Consider the following 19,321-nt stretch of genomic DNA (forward strand, 5'->3'; position numbering starts at 1 on the left):
TCTGACCTCAAAACTCAACCCGCTTGAATTATGCCGCAAAGTTGCCTTTCTCTTTTCTACAGATATTACTTTGATTTCTGCTCCCAAGAACTTGCTGCTTGTGTATCTCCGCCATTAGCGACACCACGGACTACTCGACAAGCCGCCACATCACATGATTGTTGTGTGGTCATTGGCAACTCAAGGGTGGGCAGTTATGATGTTTGTTTCTTCCCCACCACTGCAAAACTTTGGAACTCTTTACCTTCCCATGTATTTCCAAACACTTACGACCCCTTTTTAAAAAGCAGATTTTTTACTTCCTCAAAAACTCAGACTATTCTCTCTTTCTTTGCTTTGCTATCAATGCAGTTATTTTATTTAAGGCTTGGCCTCGATGAGAACTATATAGTCCATGACTAGAGCCTTGAACATTCAAAAAAATAAAGAAACAAATAGTGTGCGATTTTACAGTTTTGGTGTTCTCAGTTGAAAGTGCAATTTATTGCAGGTGTTATTAGTTTGAAAGAAACTGAACCATGTACTAAGAGGAATATTCTTACAATGCACATGCCACAAATACTTACAGGACAAGGTATTTAAAATGGAGGGCAACCGGATACATTTAGCAAGTGTCCTATTATTTCAGAGGCTCATTAAAGTCGGTAAGTACATTCTATATTATGATGAAGGGCATCGGTCATTAAAGTATTTTAGCACAAATTGTAAACACTAGGGCATGCCCGTACTATATATATATATCTAAAATTATATCCCCCCCCTCTATTTACATGAAATGGTTTGGTCCAAAGCGAACGGCTTGCGAGTACGGTGACAATCCCCCCCCCCCTCTATTTACATGAAATGGTTTGGTCCAAAGCGAACGGCTTGCGAGTACGGTGACAATCCCCCCCCTCTATTTACATGAAATGGTTTGGTCCAAAGCGAACGGCTTGCGAGTACGGTGACAATCCCCCCCCTCTATTTACATAAAATGGTTTGGTCCAAAGCGAACGGCTTGCGAGTACGGTGACAATCCCCCCCCTCTATTTACATAAAATGGTTTGGTCCAAAGCGAACGGCTTGCGGAGTTTGGTAAATAAATCGCCATAGCTCGGTAACTACTTGTCCGATTAATATGAAACCTTGAAAAGGCACATCCTCAGGTCCCCAGCAATATACCTGGCAAGTTTCAAGTATATCGGACCCGTGGTTGTCGAGAAACAGCGGTCACAGACAAACACACAGACATACACACATACACACACACAGAGATTACTGGAATTATAGATAGATAATGGAAGGATTGTATTTTACCCAAACCAAAGGGACATTACATTATGTTAATAAATCTATGTCCAATTTGAACCACCACATTTTACAATCAGTTATCTCAATATATAATTGTTAAATTTATTGAAATATTTATTTTACTGTGATATATAATGCCGAGTATTTAATTTCTTAGCCATGTATTCCACACCAGACAAATTGATCACGTGGGTAATTAGAGAAGTCATTCGATTTTGATCGTCACACTCATTTTATCATTTGAGAACGTTAACCCTCTTGAGATGGTGCAAGATATTTTGACATTAAATGCTCTTTTCACGTTTATATTTGCCAATGTATTTCTGGTTAAAAGAGTAAAATTGTGCTAAGCTTACAAATTATTAACCTCGTGAATGAAAAAAAAACAAAATGCATTAAATACACCAGCAACACAGATTGCGAAACTACATTATAATTGCCAAGCAAATGTACCCGTCCCCAGTGACGGGAAAAGTTAGAGTCATGGTAATTTATCAATCACAATTAGTTATTGACTTTAAAAGGGTAATTGTTTTGCACTCTTGGTTTCCCTCACAGAGAAAGCTCTGAGCTACCTATACCACCCACCATGAAATGGCGGTGCAACATCAGGCGGTGCCGGTTGAATTTGTCGAAAAGGATGGTAAAACCTAGCTATTTTAAATAGTGTGTTACTCCATCAAAATATGTATTAAATCTACTTTATTCCAGATGTTCATGTTGATTTTAAATATTAATGAAAGGGAAAATAAAGTGATTGCCTATATTGCGTCAAGAAAAGTGAAATGAAAATGTGAAATAACCAATCAGCAGCATTTCAAATGCACTGGGGGAAGCAGCCGTCATAAACGGGAGACAGACAAACGCACGGACAGACACCACAGTTCACAATATGTTTAAGATGATATGTAAACTTAAATAGCATAAAATGTTTTTTTCACATCACAATTCCCACCCTGGCTTTGACATCCACCCGTGCTCCATTCTGCAGCAACGTCTTGACCACCTCCACCTGACCAGCACGTGAAGCCATGTGAAGGGGGGTTTCACCACGCTAGAAAAACCAAACCAAAATCACGAACTGTCAATGAAGAATGCATGAGCGAAAGTAAACCACATAGTCACTCAGTACTTAATTAGATCATCAATGGCAAGTGCATGATGGTGGAGAGCTTTAGTGAGGAAACGCTGAATCAGCCTGCACCTCATCCTACACTCACCACATTGGTGACATTACATGATGCTCCATTCTGCAGGAGAAGCTGAACAACATTCAGATGACCCATGAAAGCTGCTACATGGATTGGAGTGAGTCCTGACTGTGAAAAGGATCAGAAAAGCCAATGGGGATACACACATATAAGAAAACAAGGATTTTATTCTCGATGTGTGGGAAACATTCAAATCGATGCAAACTCGGGTCACCTCAGTTGTGGTGTGGATAGAGGCCAAGTGCTTCAAGAGGAGCTCAATTACTTTTACACGGTTCTTCTTGCAAGCGATGTGTAGTGGAGTGAAACCATTCTGGAAAAAGAAAGGACGCAATAAAATAAATCATTACAACTACACAGTGTGTTACTGGAAGTTGCGAGAATATGAACCAAACAAGTTCAGGTACATCCATATTTGTAGAAGGTGCAAGACACACAAGGAGATTGATATGAATTTTGCATTTCTGCATTACAGTGGTGTTTCCTGCACCGAGATGAGCTAGAGAGTTCGTAGAGCACGATACTCCACAAAATGTTCAATCAAGTATACACTTCAATTTTAATAAATCAATGATTTTTTAAATCGTTAAAAATCTCCAGAAGTTTAGTGCTATCGAAGCAGTCTTATGCACCACCCTTCTACGCCACCTTATTTAACATGTCCAAGTGCTGCAAAACTGGAGGTTTTTGGAAGTGACAAAAAGGTGATTTGTGTTCTACAGTGTTCAAATATGCAGTTACAATTAAATTAAATAAAGATTGTAAAGGTCGCATAAAAAAATAATTCCGGAGGTTTACCACCGTTGACTATTACATCATCACATCAGTTTTCATCTATTACATCATTACATCAGTTTTCATCTATTGTTGATTACATTCTATTGTTCATTACATCTATTGTTATAACACAGATACATTGAGTACCAGTTCACTGGTAATTCCCTGTTTGTCGTAAAAAGGCGACAAAAAGGGTTGGCGGCAGGAAGGGCATCCGGCCGTAAAACATTGCTTCAAAAAGGGGACCAAAAAACAACAACAACCACGGTCCCCGAAAAAGGCCAACCCCCGCTTTGCGGGGAAAAATGGCCTCTAAAGGTGGTTTTTTACATTACCCTATCTAACACGTTACATTATTTATTTGTGCCTGTTGTATGTATCCTTCATGACGTCCTTAAAGAGTTACGTTTCATGTTTGGAATGATTTTAAATTTTGATTGGCTGCCAGACAGGCAGACAGAGCAAAAATATTATCTCACTTCTCTCTGCACACGTGTGATCGAGACTAATTCAGAGACAATGTACGGAACTTTTACACGGTTCAAACTTGTCTTCCAATTCATGTTCTGATTTGTGTTCAAAATATAACATTCAATTTAAATTAAGCTGTTCCTTGATCATAAACTGATAACACAGACAGACGGACAGACATGAACCAATTTCTTCACCCCCTCTCGCATTGCGTGCGCGGGGTAATAACGTTGAGTAGCATCTATGAAATGGATAAAAATTGTGCATACGGTAAATTGAATACAAATCAAGGAAATTATATTAAAGTTTTTCTGCAGTACCTGAAAGGAACTTGCACAATATTTACTATTAATAAAATAAGGAACAACAAGTACAGATACATTCAAAGTACACCGCCCCCATGCCAAATAATTAAATATCCTCCAGCGCGACATTGCCGGGGCGCCTTTTGGCGCCCGGCAATACCGCTGTGCAGCTCATAGAAACTGAATTTGGAGGAAGAGGTGCACAATATTTGATTGATTAATTGCATAATTAAAATCAATAAAAGATTGTCATAAAATATTTTCTGAATCAATTGGCTAATAGCATAACTAAACCACTATTGCTTCATCAGAAGATGTAACTTTTAGTAATTTAATTAAATAAGTCATTAATAAAAAAATTAAATAATTAATTTATTAATCGATAAATAATTAATCGATTAATTGATTAATCAATAAATCAAAAATACCCTTCACAGACAAATCACTTGGTCATTGTCATGTCCAAATATTAGCTTCCTAGCTCAAAAGGTGCCTGAGATATTGCCCAGATGAGAAAGAAAATAAATAAATGATTAATAATGAAAATAAATAAATAATATTGATAAATTTTTTCATAATTAATCAATTGGCTAATAGAACACATAAACCACCACCATTTCATCCGAATCTGTAACTTCAAAAAAAAGAAAAAATTAGTCATTAATTGAATAATTAAATAATTAATCGATTAATGGGTTAATCAATAAATCAAAAATAGCCCTTACACCCAAATCACTTGGTCATTGGCATGTCCAAATATCAGCTTCCTAACTCAAAAGGTGCCTGAAATAATGGCCAGAAGAGAAAGGAAATGTATAAGTACTGAATTCATCGCTAATAATTAAATAACTCATCAATTCATTGATTCATCAAAAAACAAAAAAATACTCTTTTTGACAAAGTACTTGCTCACTATTGTGCCGAAATTTCAGCTAACTAGCTCAAAGGATGACTGAGATATCGCCCGGACAACCAAGAAAACAAACAAACAACCAGAGTGAAAACCGAGTACAGTAATACCCCGGCCTACGTCATTAATTGGTTCCATTAGCCATGACGTAACTCGGTTTTTGACGTAAACCGGGCGTAATGCCTTAAAAATGCCTTAAAATGAAGACAAACACCGTAAAACTAGAGTAAAGAACTCGCGAAAGTATATAACTATCGCTAAACCTTAAAGAACACTAATAACACATTTTAATCATATTTTTTAATGAGTGATGAACACAATTAATAAATGAATTTGTAAAGAATAATAAATAAAATTAATAAGATTATGTTATTCACCTTAAACATGGCGTCTCTTCTGAACACAAACACACATTTTAGCAGTCTTAGCCGGCGGCGCTTTTTCAGTGACGTATGCGAGAATACGTTCCCTATCATGAATGATGGTCAATACCGTCGACCGTGGCAGCCCTAAGGCATAGACCTTATCGCGAATCGGTAAATATAAACAGAGGGCGCTCCACCGCAAAGCATGATGGGATCGAAAAGGGGGCAAAGGTAAACACGAACCCAGAAGAGGAAGCGTCTGTCTACGATCGACGCTGTGTTTACGGAAAGGAAGATGGCTAATGTGAAAGAAATTCAGCGTTTTTTGGCATTAAAATCCAGCGATTTAAAGAAATATTTGAGGGAAAGGGGGGTTCCCATTGGAGAAGAGAAACAACCTGCTCATGCAAGAACAGTTCCTGAATGTTGAAACCTCGATCGGCCATACAAATATCGCCGGGCTGGAACCTGTCTAGTGTCTACAATGTTCGTCATCTTTACAATTTTTTTGTCCGACGTGTTTCCTCCTGTAGGTTTGGAAATGTATGAAATTGTTCCGCTAGGTGTAATACCAACAAGGCACTTGAGAGTAGGTCTTGACTTATATTGGCTGTGCACTTGCGAACAAAACTTGGGAGACGGTGCTTTGTCCTAATCCAAAGTGAAATATGAGGTCCACCTCGCGAAGATTAACCCAAAGCTTCATGAGTGTCATGAGTAGTTGATCCTCTAAAGATTGAGATCGCTTAACTCCGAGTTTTGTAATATTGTTTATTTGCCAGGTCTTGTCTTCCATTGATAATTTCCCCTTATAATAATGAAGGTTCTGTGCATGAGGGGATACTTCTGCTAATAACCACTTAAACAGGTCATAACTAGGTAAACCTGTATAAAGTTTCACAAGTTCATCACAGTTTGCTATGTCCGAAACAGTAAGCTTCTTGTTACATACTGCAATGGCGGCTTTCAGTTTTGCGAAAGTTTCAGTTTCAGTCCTTGGCCTGCAAATACTGGCTCATGAGCTGATCACAGTTCACAGTTAATTTGTCACAGTAAAAAAGTCCTAAAAGTAGTTTAAAGTGGTAAGGATCACGTGGTGTGTCAATGTAAACAAGCAGTCTGTCAAAGTGACAGCGACCGCCGGCGGCGTATTGCCCCTTTTCCGATCCCATAACGCATTGCGGTTCCGATTCGCGATAAGGTCCATGCGCTATCACCGACACTTTTTCACCTTTTTCATACCTTTTAATCAGATTTAACTCATCTTCCATCGTAACCACATTACGCTTGGAAACACTAGCACTATCCTTCTTAGGACCCATGGCTAACACAGACACAGTAAAGGAATACTGTACGTCGCCTCTGTTTTGAATGAGAACCAGCAACTACGCGTACTGTACGTACATTTTTTATATTTTTGAAATGTGCTTTTTATTGTATTTTTAAAAATTTTTAGCTTATTTTATTGTTAATTTATGTACTATTTTATTTATTTTAAATATATTTTTAAGGAAAAATTAATTTTATTCACGTCCGTAGGAGTGAAGTAAAGTCGCACATAATGACGTCCGCTGAACTGAAATTTACTCTAGAAGAGTGGCGTAAAGTCGGATTTGACGTAGGTCGAAATGGCGTAAAATGGGGTATGACTGTACTCCCTTTCAGCGTGCGTCATTGCCGAGCCCCCTTCGGTGCCCAGCAATGACGTTTCGCAATGCCTGGAGATGGCATTGGAAAGGAGAGGTGTACAATAATTACCCTACTGTTGTTTGTGAGTCATGTCTGAGAGGATTTTGCAGACGTACCACATTTACCTTGAAGCTGTGTCTAGATTCAATTTCCAATCCGACTATAAACTGTTATAGTACCCTCCATAAGTATTGGAACAGTGATGTCAAATTTGTTCTTATTGCTATATACTCAAGAAATTTGGATTTGAGATCAAAAGATGAATATGAGGCAAGGGTATTGTTAGGGTCTGTGACCTTTTTCTTTTTCCTTCCCCCGCCACACCCCTGTGAGTTAGACCAAGTGGTTTGGTCCATGTGTATAAAGCCTATGATTGGCTGTGGGGAGGGGAGGGGCCAGGAAGGTAATTCAGAGGAGAGAGAGCCAGAGAGGCCATTTTGGAGGAGAGCTCATGGCGAAGTGCTTTTTTGAGTGTTGTAGAGTTTCCAGCTGCAATCTCTCCACCTGAAAGGTATGCCGGATCAACCCCCTGCAGCCGCCTCTCTACCTGAAGGGTGACTTTGATCGAATTATTGCTGCCGTGCCTCTACTGCCTTGGGGCCTACTCGTGGACTTGCCTACTCCTACCCTCTCGTGCTGGGCCTGCACTGGGGCCTACCACTGGGCCTGCCTTGGGGCCTACTCGCATGGGCGGACTGGCCATACGGGCATTTGGGCAATGCCCGGTGGGCTGGGACCGCTGGGTAAAAAATGGGCCGCTGGGCTGGATAAACAAACTGCTGAAAAAAAATTGTCACGGATAACTTCTGCCTCCATCCCCGGGGATTCCCCGCTAAATATCAAAAGGTCAAAAGGTCATTATAATTACTAGCAACGGGACTCGCCCTACGGGCGGGGCTTCAATTGGGAGGCCCAAATGAAAAGGTCAAATATCAGAAATTGAAGGGTTTTTTTATTTTAAACGATTTATACAAACATCCGTTAAAGCATATCACACGCAAATCATCAAAATTTAAACAGTATTTGTAGAATTTCAATAAAAGCCACATCTCTGTGCTGTGTGCAGCTGTGTCACGTCCTTGTTCACCAGATCTGTATTCCTCGGACTGCCTCCGAGACTGGTGGTGCAGCTGTGTCACGTCCTTGTTCCTGCTTCCGATAGTCCTCGACTCCACGTCTAGCCTAGCCTTCTTTCTTGCAACAGCTTCCTTGGACGTTTTCGTTACCGGCAATGAGGCTTTCCGTTTGGGAGGCATTTTACCGGTTTATCTGAAACGGTACCCGCCCAGTAACACGTACCAGAGAAAACAAATCGTTTTGGCAATGGGCTCTCCAACATTCGATGTGTTCACAGTTTGAATTACGTAACGTAACGTTTGTGACGATGTTTTCATTGTGACGATGTTGTGACGATGTTTGTGTTCACGGTAGTGTTTGATGTGACGGTGTGATCATAATTTCGTAATGTTTTTCGTTTTTATTTTCGTAATCGTTTAATGAACGTTTAATGTTTAATGAACGTTTAATGAGCGTAAGAATAATGTTTAATGATCATTAAATGAATGAATGAATGAATGAATTTTATGAATAATGCCATGGCGTCGCGTTGGCAGCAGTGACAATATAAAAATGTTTGCCAAGAACTTCAAAGAGAGAAAAGGAACTTTTATCAGCAATGTCGTCCATCCTGAAGTTCGAAGCTGAAGAAGAGGTACCGTACAAAATCATTCCATTTTTTTTCCTAAAGAAAAGCGTACAGTTAATATCACTAATCACGATTTGAAACACGATGAAATAATATTTACCGATATGAACAGTGATGTGGTTTTTTTTATTGAAATTCTAAAAATACTGTTTAGATTTTGATGATTTGCGTGTGATGTTTAACGGATGTTAAAATAAATCGCGCCTCCCAATTGAAGCCCGCCCTTAGAGAGGGTACCGTTGCTCTTAAATCTAAATATATAATGGCGATACGATACAACAATTTTTACCGCTTTGCTTTGAAGAACGGGAATGAAGGGGGAGTAGCGTGTTAATATGTCTGGTTGAAGGCTTTGGGTGGTGAGGGGGCTTGAAGCCAGATTTTAATCTTACAGCCGCCATGTTGGTGCTCGCCGTCACTGCGATGTGAAGCGAAAGAAGCCTCAGAGCTGTCACATTCACAATCGCTATGTCGTATGTACTCCCGATACGTGTTTCCTTCATTGTAAAAACTACCAAATCAACAGTTAAAAGGATTTTGAGCCGATAGGCCTAGTAAGTTTAGATAGGTCTACTGACTACTGATCTAGTATTGATAACAATATCGCGAACTGACTTACGATGCTAAATTGGACACTATTGTGTAAATTGGTACAACCGAATAGTGGACACTATTGTGAGCAGCATTGAGCAGCGGTTTGACAGATCAGCAACATCAACATTGTATGCTGATCTCTCACTTCTTCACCCAAGGAACTTTGATCAAGTGCCATCGGGAGCTATGGAAGAGCTGCATAAACATTTGCTGAGATTTGATGATGGTGTCACAGCGGAACAACTACGAAAAGAACTGCGAAGCCTTGGAGAACAATGGTCAATACTGAAACAATCAGAAGCAGATGCTTATACAGTGCAGGAGGACAGTGAGTCTGAATAGGACAGGAAGACTCTGTCAAGTACATGTAAGTCATGTAAAGCCTGTCCTCTCTGCTGCTACAAAGTGCTCCTCAAGTTGAACCTTTTCACGGATGCCTACAAGAGCATTGGGCTTGCCTACAAGCTGCTGCTAACGCTGCCCTGTGTCACAAGTGGCATGTGAACGGTCTTTCTCTGCTTTGAAGAGAATCAAAAGCCATCTGCGAAGTACAATAACACAAGAACATCTTGAGGCGTTCATGTTGATGTCTGTGGAAAAAGGGATCCTGGCCAAACTTGACAGTAAGGATATCATTGATGGTGTGGCTGCCAGAAGCAGCGAACTGCGCAGGCACCTACTCTCTTAGACATGACATGTGCTTGTGTTACTGAAAATAAATTTAATTTTTAGTGGATTTTATTTAGTTGTTTTTTTCAAGCATTTTGTCTATTTTCTCAGATAAGCAACATATTCATGAATAATGGGCCGACCTAGGTGAAGGATGCCCGGGCCGGTTTTAAGACCCAGTCCGCTGCTGCCTACTGCTGCTGCTGCCTAACATTTATACAACGATACAACTCCGTGGACATGCCTACTCCTACCCTCTCATGCTGGGCCTGCCCTGGGGCCTACTGTTGGGCCTGCCTTGGGGCCTACTCTGGACTTGCCTACTCCTACCCTCTCATGCGTGGCCTGCACTGGGGCCTACCACTGGGCCTGCCCTGGGGCCTACTGCTGGGCCTGCCTTGGGGCCTACTCTTGGACCTGCCTACTCTTGGACCTGCCTACTCTTGGACCTGCCTACTCTTGGACCTGCCTACTCTTGGACCTGCCTACTCTTGGACCTGCCTACTCTTGGACTGGCCTACTCTGGTTTTACCCTCTTTTCTCCCTTCTTTGTTTTATGTGTAGGAAGAGATTTTTCGTGTGATATAATCCATAAATAAAGACAGTGTGATTGAAGGCTTAGCTTGGTGTTCTTCAGGCTGTAACAGTATGGAGGGTCATCTTTTATTTATTGATATTGATATACATGTATGCATGTTTTACCATTGCCGAACAATAGCACATTGTATGTTCACATGTCAGTTGTTGTTTGTTATGGGGGGGTTTCTCACTTTAGTCTCCTCTTCAACAAGTGAAATGCAGCTCCATCATCATCATACTAAATTACGCAATTTGGTGTCTGTCTGTCCGATGATTTTTTGACTGCAATACATTCCATCGTTACTTATCCAATCTCAACCAAACTTGACAGGATGCCTAAGGGTTACATAATGAAGGTTGTAGCGCATTCATTTGCCCCCCTCCCCAGGGGGGTTTCACCCCCGAGCGGGTTTTCTCTGCCATTGCCGCCAATGGGGTTGCATGTTGAGGTGTATCCATGTTAAGTTAGCTTAATCATGGCGTTTTTCCTGGGAGGATAATTGGGTCACACATAATTGTGAGTGACAGTATGTGTGAGTGACATGTAATTGTGAGTGAAGTTCAAACGAAGCAGGAAGTTCAAGACACGCTTTGACACAACCCCACTTTCATCGGACACGCTTTGATACAACCCCGCTTTGATAAAACCCCGCTTTGATAAAACCCCGCTTTGATAAAACCCCGCTTTGATAAAACCCCGCTTTGATACAACCCCACTTTCATCGAACACGCTTGGATACAACCCCGCTGTGACAAGCCGAAGAGTGAAGGGAATAGGCTCGATTCGTTAGGTTGCACAACGTAGGATTTATTCAGCGAGAACAGTACAGCCTGTAACAACACAGAAGCATAGCTAAGTCTGTCGCTTAATACAACAAGCAAAATAATACTAATAATAATACTACATACATAAGCATAACAATCCGACATTAAGAATTATTAATGTGGTGTTAATTATAATGAACCAAGAACATAACGATTATTAGTCCTCCCGTAATTATCATCCATCCACACGGGCCCACGCAGCATCCATCTTGAATATCGTAATTCACTACGGGTAATCGCAAGACCCGGATATATATAACCTATGACGCTGATGTTGTTGTTGTTTAACTATGGTGGAGGATTTGGAATGACAATCTATAACACCCGCTTTGATACAAACCCACTTTCATTGAACATGCTTTGTAACAACTCCGCTTTGATACACCCCGCATTGATGCAACCCCGCTTTGATGCGCACCCGCTTTGATACAACCCCACTTTCATCGGACATCCTTTGATACAACTCCGCTTTGATACACCCCGCATTGATACAACCCTGCTTTGATGCACCTCCACTTTGATACAACCCCACCTTGATACACCCCCGCTTTGATACAACCCAACTTTCATCGGACACGCTTTGATACAACTCCGCTTTGATACACCCCGCATTGCTAAAACCCCACCTTGATACACCCCCACTATGATACAACTCTGCTTTGATACACCCCGCATTGATGCAACCCCGCTTTTATGCGCACCCGCTTTGATACAACCCCACTTTCATCAGACACGCTTTGATACAACTCCGCTTTGATACACCCCCGCTTTGATACAACCCCGCTTTGATACAACCCCGCTTTGATACACCCCGCATTGATACAACCCCGCTTTGATACACCCCCACTTTGATACAACCCCACTTTGATACACCCCCCGCTTTGATACAACCCCACTTTCATCGGACATGGTTTGATACAACCCTTCTTTGATATAACCCCACTTTCATCGGACACACTTTGATAAAACCCCGCTTTGATACAACCCCGCTTTGATATAACCCCACTTTCATGGGACAGGCTTTGATACAACCCCGCTTTGATACGCACCCGCTTTGATACAACCCCACTTTCATCGGACATGCTTTGATACAACTCCGCTTTGATACACCCCGCATTGATACAACCCTGCTTTGATGCACCTCCACTTTGATACAACCCCACTTTGATACACCCCCGGCCCCCGCTTTGATACAACCCCACTTTCATCGGACACGCTTTGATACAACTCCGCTTTGATACACCCCGCATTGATACAACCCCGCTTTGATACACCCCGCATTGATACAACCCCGCCTTGATACACCCCCACTATGATACAACTCCGCTTTGATACACCCTTGCTTTGATACAACCCCACTTTCATCGGACACGCTATGATACAACTCCGCTTTGATACACCCCCGCTTTGATACAACCCCGCATTGATACAACCCCGCTTTGATACACCCCCACTTTGATACAACCCCACTTTGATACACCCCCGCTTTGATAGAACCCCACTTTCATCGGACATGCTTTGATACAACCCTTCTTTGATATAACCCCACTTTCATCGGACACACTTTGATAAAACGCCGCTTTGATACAACCCCGCTTTGATATAACCCCACTTTCATCGGACAGGCTTTGATACAACCCCGCTTTGATACAACCCCACTTTCATCGGACATGATTTGATATAACCCCACTTTCATCGGACATGCTTTGATGTAACCCCACTTTCATCGGACACGCTTTGATATAACCCAGCTTTGTCACAACCTTACTTTCATGCAATCCTACTTTGATACAACCCTCACTTTGATATAACCTTGCTTGGATACAACCTCGCTTTGATACAACACCACTTTGATTCCACCCTGCTTTGATACAACACCACTTTGATACCACCCTGCTTTTATACAACCCCACTTTTATACCACCCTGCTTTGAGACAACACCACTTTGATTCCACCCTGCTTTCATACAACACCACTTTGATACCACCCTGCTTTGATACAACCCCACTTTGATACAACCCCACTTTGATACCACTCTGCTTTAATACAACTCCACTTTGATACCACCCTGCTTTGATACAACACCACTTTGATACCACCCTGCTTTTATACAACCCCACTTTTATACCACCCTGCTTTGATACAACACCACTTTGATACAACCCCGCCTTGATACCACCCTGCTTTGATACAACACCACTTTGATACAACCCCACTTTGATACCACCCTGCTTTGATACAACCACACTTTGATTCCACCCTGCTTTGATACAACACCACTTTGATACAACCCCACTTTGATACCACCCTGCTTTGATACAACCACACTTTGATTCCACCCTGCTTTGATACAACCCCACTTTGATACAACCCCCTTTGATTCCACCCTGCTTTGATACAACCCCACTTTGATACAACACCACTTTGATACAACCCCACTTTGATTCCACCCTGCTTTGATACAACCCCACTTTGATACAACACCACTTTGATACAACCCCACTTTGATTCCACCCTGCTTTGATACAACACCACTTTGATTCCACCCTGCTTTGATACAACCCCACTTTGATACAACCCCCTTTGATTCCACCCTGCTTTGATACAACCCCACTTTGATGCAACCCCACTTTGATACAACCCCCTTTGATTCCACCCTGCTTTGATACAACACCACTTTGATACAACACCACTTTGATGCAACCCCACTTTGATACAACCCCACTTTGATGCAACCCCACTTTGATACAACCCCCTTTGATTCCACCCTGCTTTGATACAACCCCACTTTGATGCAACCCCACTTTGATACAACCCCCTTTGATTCCACCCTGCTTTGATACAACCCCACTTTGATACAACCCCACTTTGATGCAACCCCACTTTGATACAACCCCCTTTGATTCCACCCTGCTTTGATACAACCCCACTTTGATACAACACCACTTTGATACAACCCCACTTTGATTCCACCCTGCTTTCATACAACCCCACTTTGATACAACACCACTTTGATACAACGCCACTTTGATTCCACCCTGCTTTGATACAACCCCACTTTGATACAACGCCACTTTGATTCCACCCTGCTTTGATACAACCCCACTTTGATTCCACCCTGCTTTGATACAACGCCACTTTGATACAACGCCACTTTGATACAACGCCACTTTGATACAACCCCACTTTGATGCAACCCCACTTTGATACAACCCCACTTTGATTCCACCCTGCTTTGATACAACCCCACTTTGATACAACGCCACTTTGATTCCACCCTGCTTTGATACAACCCCACTTTGATTCCACCCTGCTTTGAGACAACGCCACTTTGATACCACCCTGCTTTGATACAACACCACTTTGATTCCATCCTGCTTTGATACAACGCCACTTTGTATCCACCCTGCTTTGATACAACCCCACTTTGATTCCACCCTGCTTTGATACAACGCCACTTTGATACCACCCTGCTTTGATACAACGCCACTTTGATTCCACCCTGCTTTGATACAACCCCACTTTGATACCACCCTGCTTTGATACAACTCCACTTTGATTCCACCCTGCTTTGATACAACCCCACTTTGATTCCACCCTGCTTTGATACAACCCCACTTTGATTCCACACTGCTTTGATACAACCCCACTTTGATACAACACCACTTTGATACCACCCTGCTTTGATACAACGCCACTTTGATTCCACCCTGCTTTGATACAACCCCACTTTGATTCCACCCTGCTTTGATACAACCCCACTTTGATACCACCCTGCTTTGATACAACGCCACTTTGATTCCACCCTGCTTTGCTACAACGCCACTTTGATACCACCCTGCTTTGATACAACGCCACTTTGATTCTACCCTGCTTTGATACAACCCCACTTTGATACCACCCTGCTTTGATACAACCCCACTTTGATACCACCCTGCTTTGATACAACCCCACTTTGATTCCACCCTGCTTTGATACAACCCCACTTTGATTCCACCCTGCTTTGATACAACCCCACTTTGATTCCACCCTGCTTTGATACAACCCCACTTTGATACAACACCACTTTGATACCACCCTGCTTTGATACAACACCACTTTGATTCCATCCTGCTTTGATACAACGCCACTTTGATTCCACCCTGTTTTGATACAACCCCACTTTGATACCACCCTGCTTTGATACAACCCCACTTTGATACCACCCTGCTTTGATACAACCCCACTTTGATTCCACCCTGCTTTGATACAACCCCACTTTGATTCCACCCTGCTTTGATACAACCCCACTTTGATTCCACCCTGCTTTGATACAACCCCACTTTGATTCTATCCTGCTTTGATACAACGCCACTTTGATTCCACCCTGCTTTGATACAACCCCACTTTGATTCCATCCTGCTTTGATACAACGCCACTTTGATACCACCCTGCTTTGATACAACCCCACTTTGATACCACCCTGCTTTGATACAACACCACTTTGATTCCACCCCACTTTGATACAACACCACTTTGATACCACCCTGCTTTGATACAACCCCACTTTGATTCCATCCTGCTTTGATACAACGCCACTTTGATTCCACCCTGCTTTGATACAACCCCACTTTGATTCCACCCTGCTTTGATACAACCCCACTTTGATTCCATCCTGCTTTGATACAACGCCACTTTGATTCCACCCTGCTTTGATACAACACCACTTTGATTCCATCCTGCTTTGATACAACACCACTTTGATACAACACCACTTTGATACAACCCCACTTTGATTGCATCCTGCTTTGATACAACCCCACTTTGATTGCATCCTGCTTTGATACAACGCCACTTTGATTCCACCCTGCTTTGATACAACCCCACTTTGATTCCACCCTGCTTTGATACAACCCCACTTTGATTCCATCCTGCTTTGATACAACCCCACTTTGATTCCATCCTGCTTTGATACAACGCCACTTTGATTCCACCCTGCTTTGATACAACCCCACTTTGATACAACACCACTTTGATACCACCCTGCTTTGATACAATACCACTTTGATACCATCCTGCTTTGATACAACACCACTTTGATACCATCCTGCTTTGATACAACCCCACTTTAATTGCATCCTGCTTTGATACAACCCCACTTTGATTCCACCCTGCTTTGATACAACCCCACTTTGATTCCACCCTGCTTTGATACAACCCCACTTTGATTCCATCCTGCTTTGATACAATGCCACTTTGATTCCACCCTGCTTTGATACAACCCCACTTTGATTCCATCCTGCTTTGATACAACGCAACTTTGATTCCACCCTGCTTTGATACAACGCCACTTTGATTCCACCCTGCTTTGATACAACCCCACTTTGATTCCACCCTGCTTTGATACAACCCCACTTTGATTCCATCCTGCTTTGATACAACGCCACTTTGATTCCACCCTGCTTTGATACAACCCCACTTTGATACAACACCACTTTGATACCACCCTGCTTTGATACAACACCACTTTGATTCCATCCTGCTTTGATACAATGCCACTTTGATTCCACCCTGCTTTGATACAACCCCACTTTGATTCCATCCTGCTTTGATACAACACCACTTTGATACCACCCTGCTTTTATACAACCCCACTTTTATACCACCCTGCTTTGATACAACACCACTTTGATACAACCCCGCCTTGATACCACCCTGCTTTGATACAACACCACTTTGATACAACCCCACTTTGATACCACCCTGCTTTGATACAACCACACTTTGATTCCACCCTGCTTTGATACAACACCACTTTGATACAACCCCACTTTGATACCACCCTGCTTTGATACAACCACACTTTGATTCCACCCTGCTTTGATACAACCCCACTTTGATACAACCCCCTTTGATTCCACCCTGCTTTGATACAACCCCACTTTGATACAACACCACTTTGATACAACCCCACTTTGATTCCACCCTGCTTTGATACAACCCCACTTTGATACAACACCACTTTGATACAACCCCACTTTGATTCCACCCTGCTTTGATACAACACCACTTTGATTCCACCCTGCTTTGATACAACCCCACTTTGATACAACCCCCTTTGATTCCACCCTGCTTTGATACAACCCCACTTTGATGCAACCCCACTTTGATACAACCCCCTTTGATTCCACCCTGCTTTGATACAACACCACTTTGATACAACACCACTTTGATGCAACCCCACTTTGATACAACCCCACTTTGATGCAACCCCACTTTGATACAACCCCCTTTGATTCCACCCTGCTTTGATACAACCCCACTTTGATGCAACCCCACTTTGATACAACCCCCTTTGATTCCACCCTGCTTTGATACAACCCCACTTTGATACAACCCCACTTTGATGCAACCCCACTTTGATACAACCCCCTTTGATTCCACCCTGCTTTGATACAACCCCACTTTGATACAACACCACTTTGATACAACCCCACTTTGATTCCACCCTGCTTTCATACAACCCCACTTTGATACAACACCACTTTGATACAACGCCACTTTGATTCCACCCTGCTTTGATACAACCCCACTTTGATACAACGCCACTTTGATTCCACCCTGCTTTGATACAACCCCACTTTGATTCCACCCTGCTTTGATACAACGCCACTTTGATACAACGCCACTTTGATACAACGCCACTTTGATACAACCCCACTTTGATACAACCCCACTTTGATACAACCCCACTTTGATTCCACCCTGCTTTGATACAACCCCACTTTGATACAACGCCACTTTGATTCCACCCTGCTTTGATACAACCCCACTTTGATTCCACCCTGCTTTGAGACAACGCCACTTTGATACCACCCTGCTTTGATACAACACCACTTTGATTCCATCCTGCTTTGATACAACGCCACTTTGTATCCACCCTGCTTTGATACAACCCCACTTTGATTCCACCCTGCTTTGATACAACGCCACTTTGATACCACCCTGCTTTGATACAACGCCACTTTGATTCCACCCTGCTTTGATACAACCCCACTTTGATACCACCCTGCTTTGATACAACTCCACTTTGATTCCACCCTGCTTTGATACAACCCCACTTTGATTCCACCCTGCTTTGATACAACCCCACTTTGATTCCACACTGCTTTGATACAACCCCACTTTGATACAACACCACTTTGATACCACCCTGCTTTGATACAACGCCACTTTGATTCCACCCTGCTTTGATACAACCCCACTTTGATTCCACCCTGCTTTGATACAACCCCACTTTGATACCACCCTGCTTTGATACAACGCCACTTTGATTCCACCCTGCTTTGCTACAACGCCACTTTGATACCACCCTGCTTTGATACAACGCCACTTTGATTCTACCCTGCTTTGATACAACCCCACTTTGATACCACCCTGCTTTGATACAACCCCACTTTGATACCACCCTGCTTTGATACAACCCCACTTTGATTCCACCCTGCTTTGATACAACCCCACTTTGATTCCACCCTGCTTTGATACAACCCCACTTTGATTCCACCCTGCTTTGATACAACCCCACTTTGATACAACACCACTTTGATACCACCCTGCTTTGATACAACACCACTTTGATTCCATCCTGCTTTGATACAACGCCACTTTGATTCCACCCTGCTTTGATACAACCCCACTTTGATACCACCCTGCTTTGATACAACCCCACTTTGATACCACCCTGCTTTGATACAACCCCACTTTGATTCCACCCTGCTTTGATACAACCCCACTTTGATTCCACCCTGCTTTGATACAACCCCACTTTGATTCCACCCTGCTTTGATACAACCCCACTTTGATTCCATCCTGCTTTGATACAACGCCACTTTGATTCCACCCTGCTTTGATACAACCCCACTTTGATTCCATCCTGCTTTGATACAACGCC

At 42.5% G+C, this 19,321-nt stretch overlaps 1 protein-coding gene across 1 annotated transcript in view; it reads right to left on the reverse strand.

Annotated features, from left to right (window-relative positions):
- Positions 1–19,321, reverse strand: part of LOC137433066 (ankyrin-3) — a 482,046-nt gene that overhangs the window by 187,792 nt on the left and 274,933 nt on the right. Inside the window, exons 11-13 of the mRNA XM_078784014.1 lie at positions 2,716–2,814; positions 2,511–2,609; positions 2,246–2,344 (exon numbers count right to left, since the gene is read on the reverse strand). Of these exons, the coding sequence (XP_078640140.1) occupies positions 2,246–2,344; positions 2,511–2,609; positions 2,716–2,814 (297 nt within the window). The remainder of the gene's footprint in view (positions 1–2,245; positions 2,345–2,510; positions 2,610–2,715; positions 2,815–19,321) is intronic.

Source organism: Myxine glutinosa, chromosome 8 (assembly GCF_964187855.1).
Source record: "Myxine glutinosa chromosome 8, kmMyxGlut1.1, whole genome shotgun sequence".
In the NCBI taxonomy this organism is placed as follows: Eukaryota; Metazoa; Chordata; class Myxini; order Myxiniformes; family Myxinidae; genus Myxine; species Myxine glutinosa.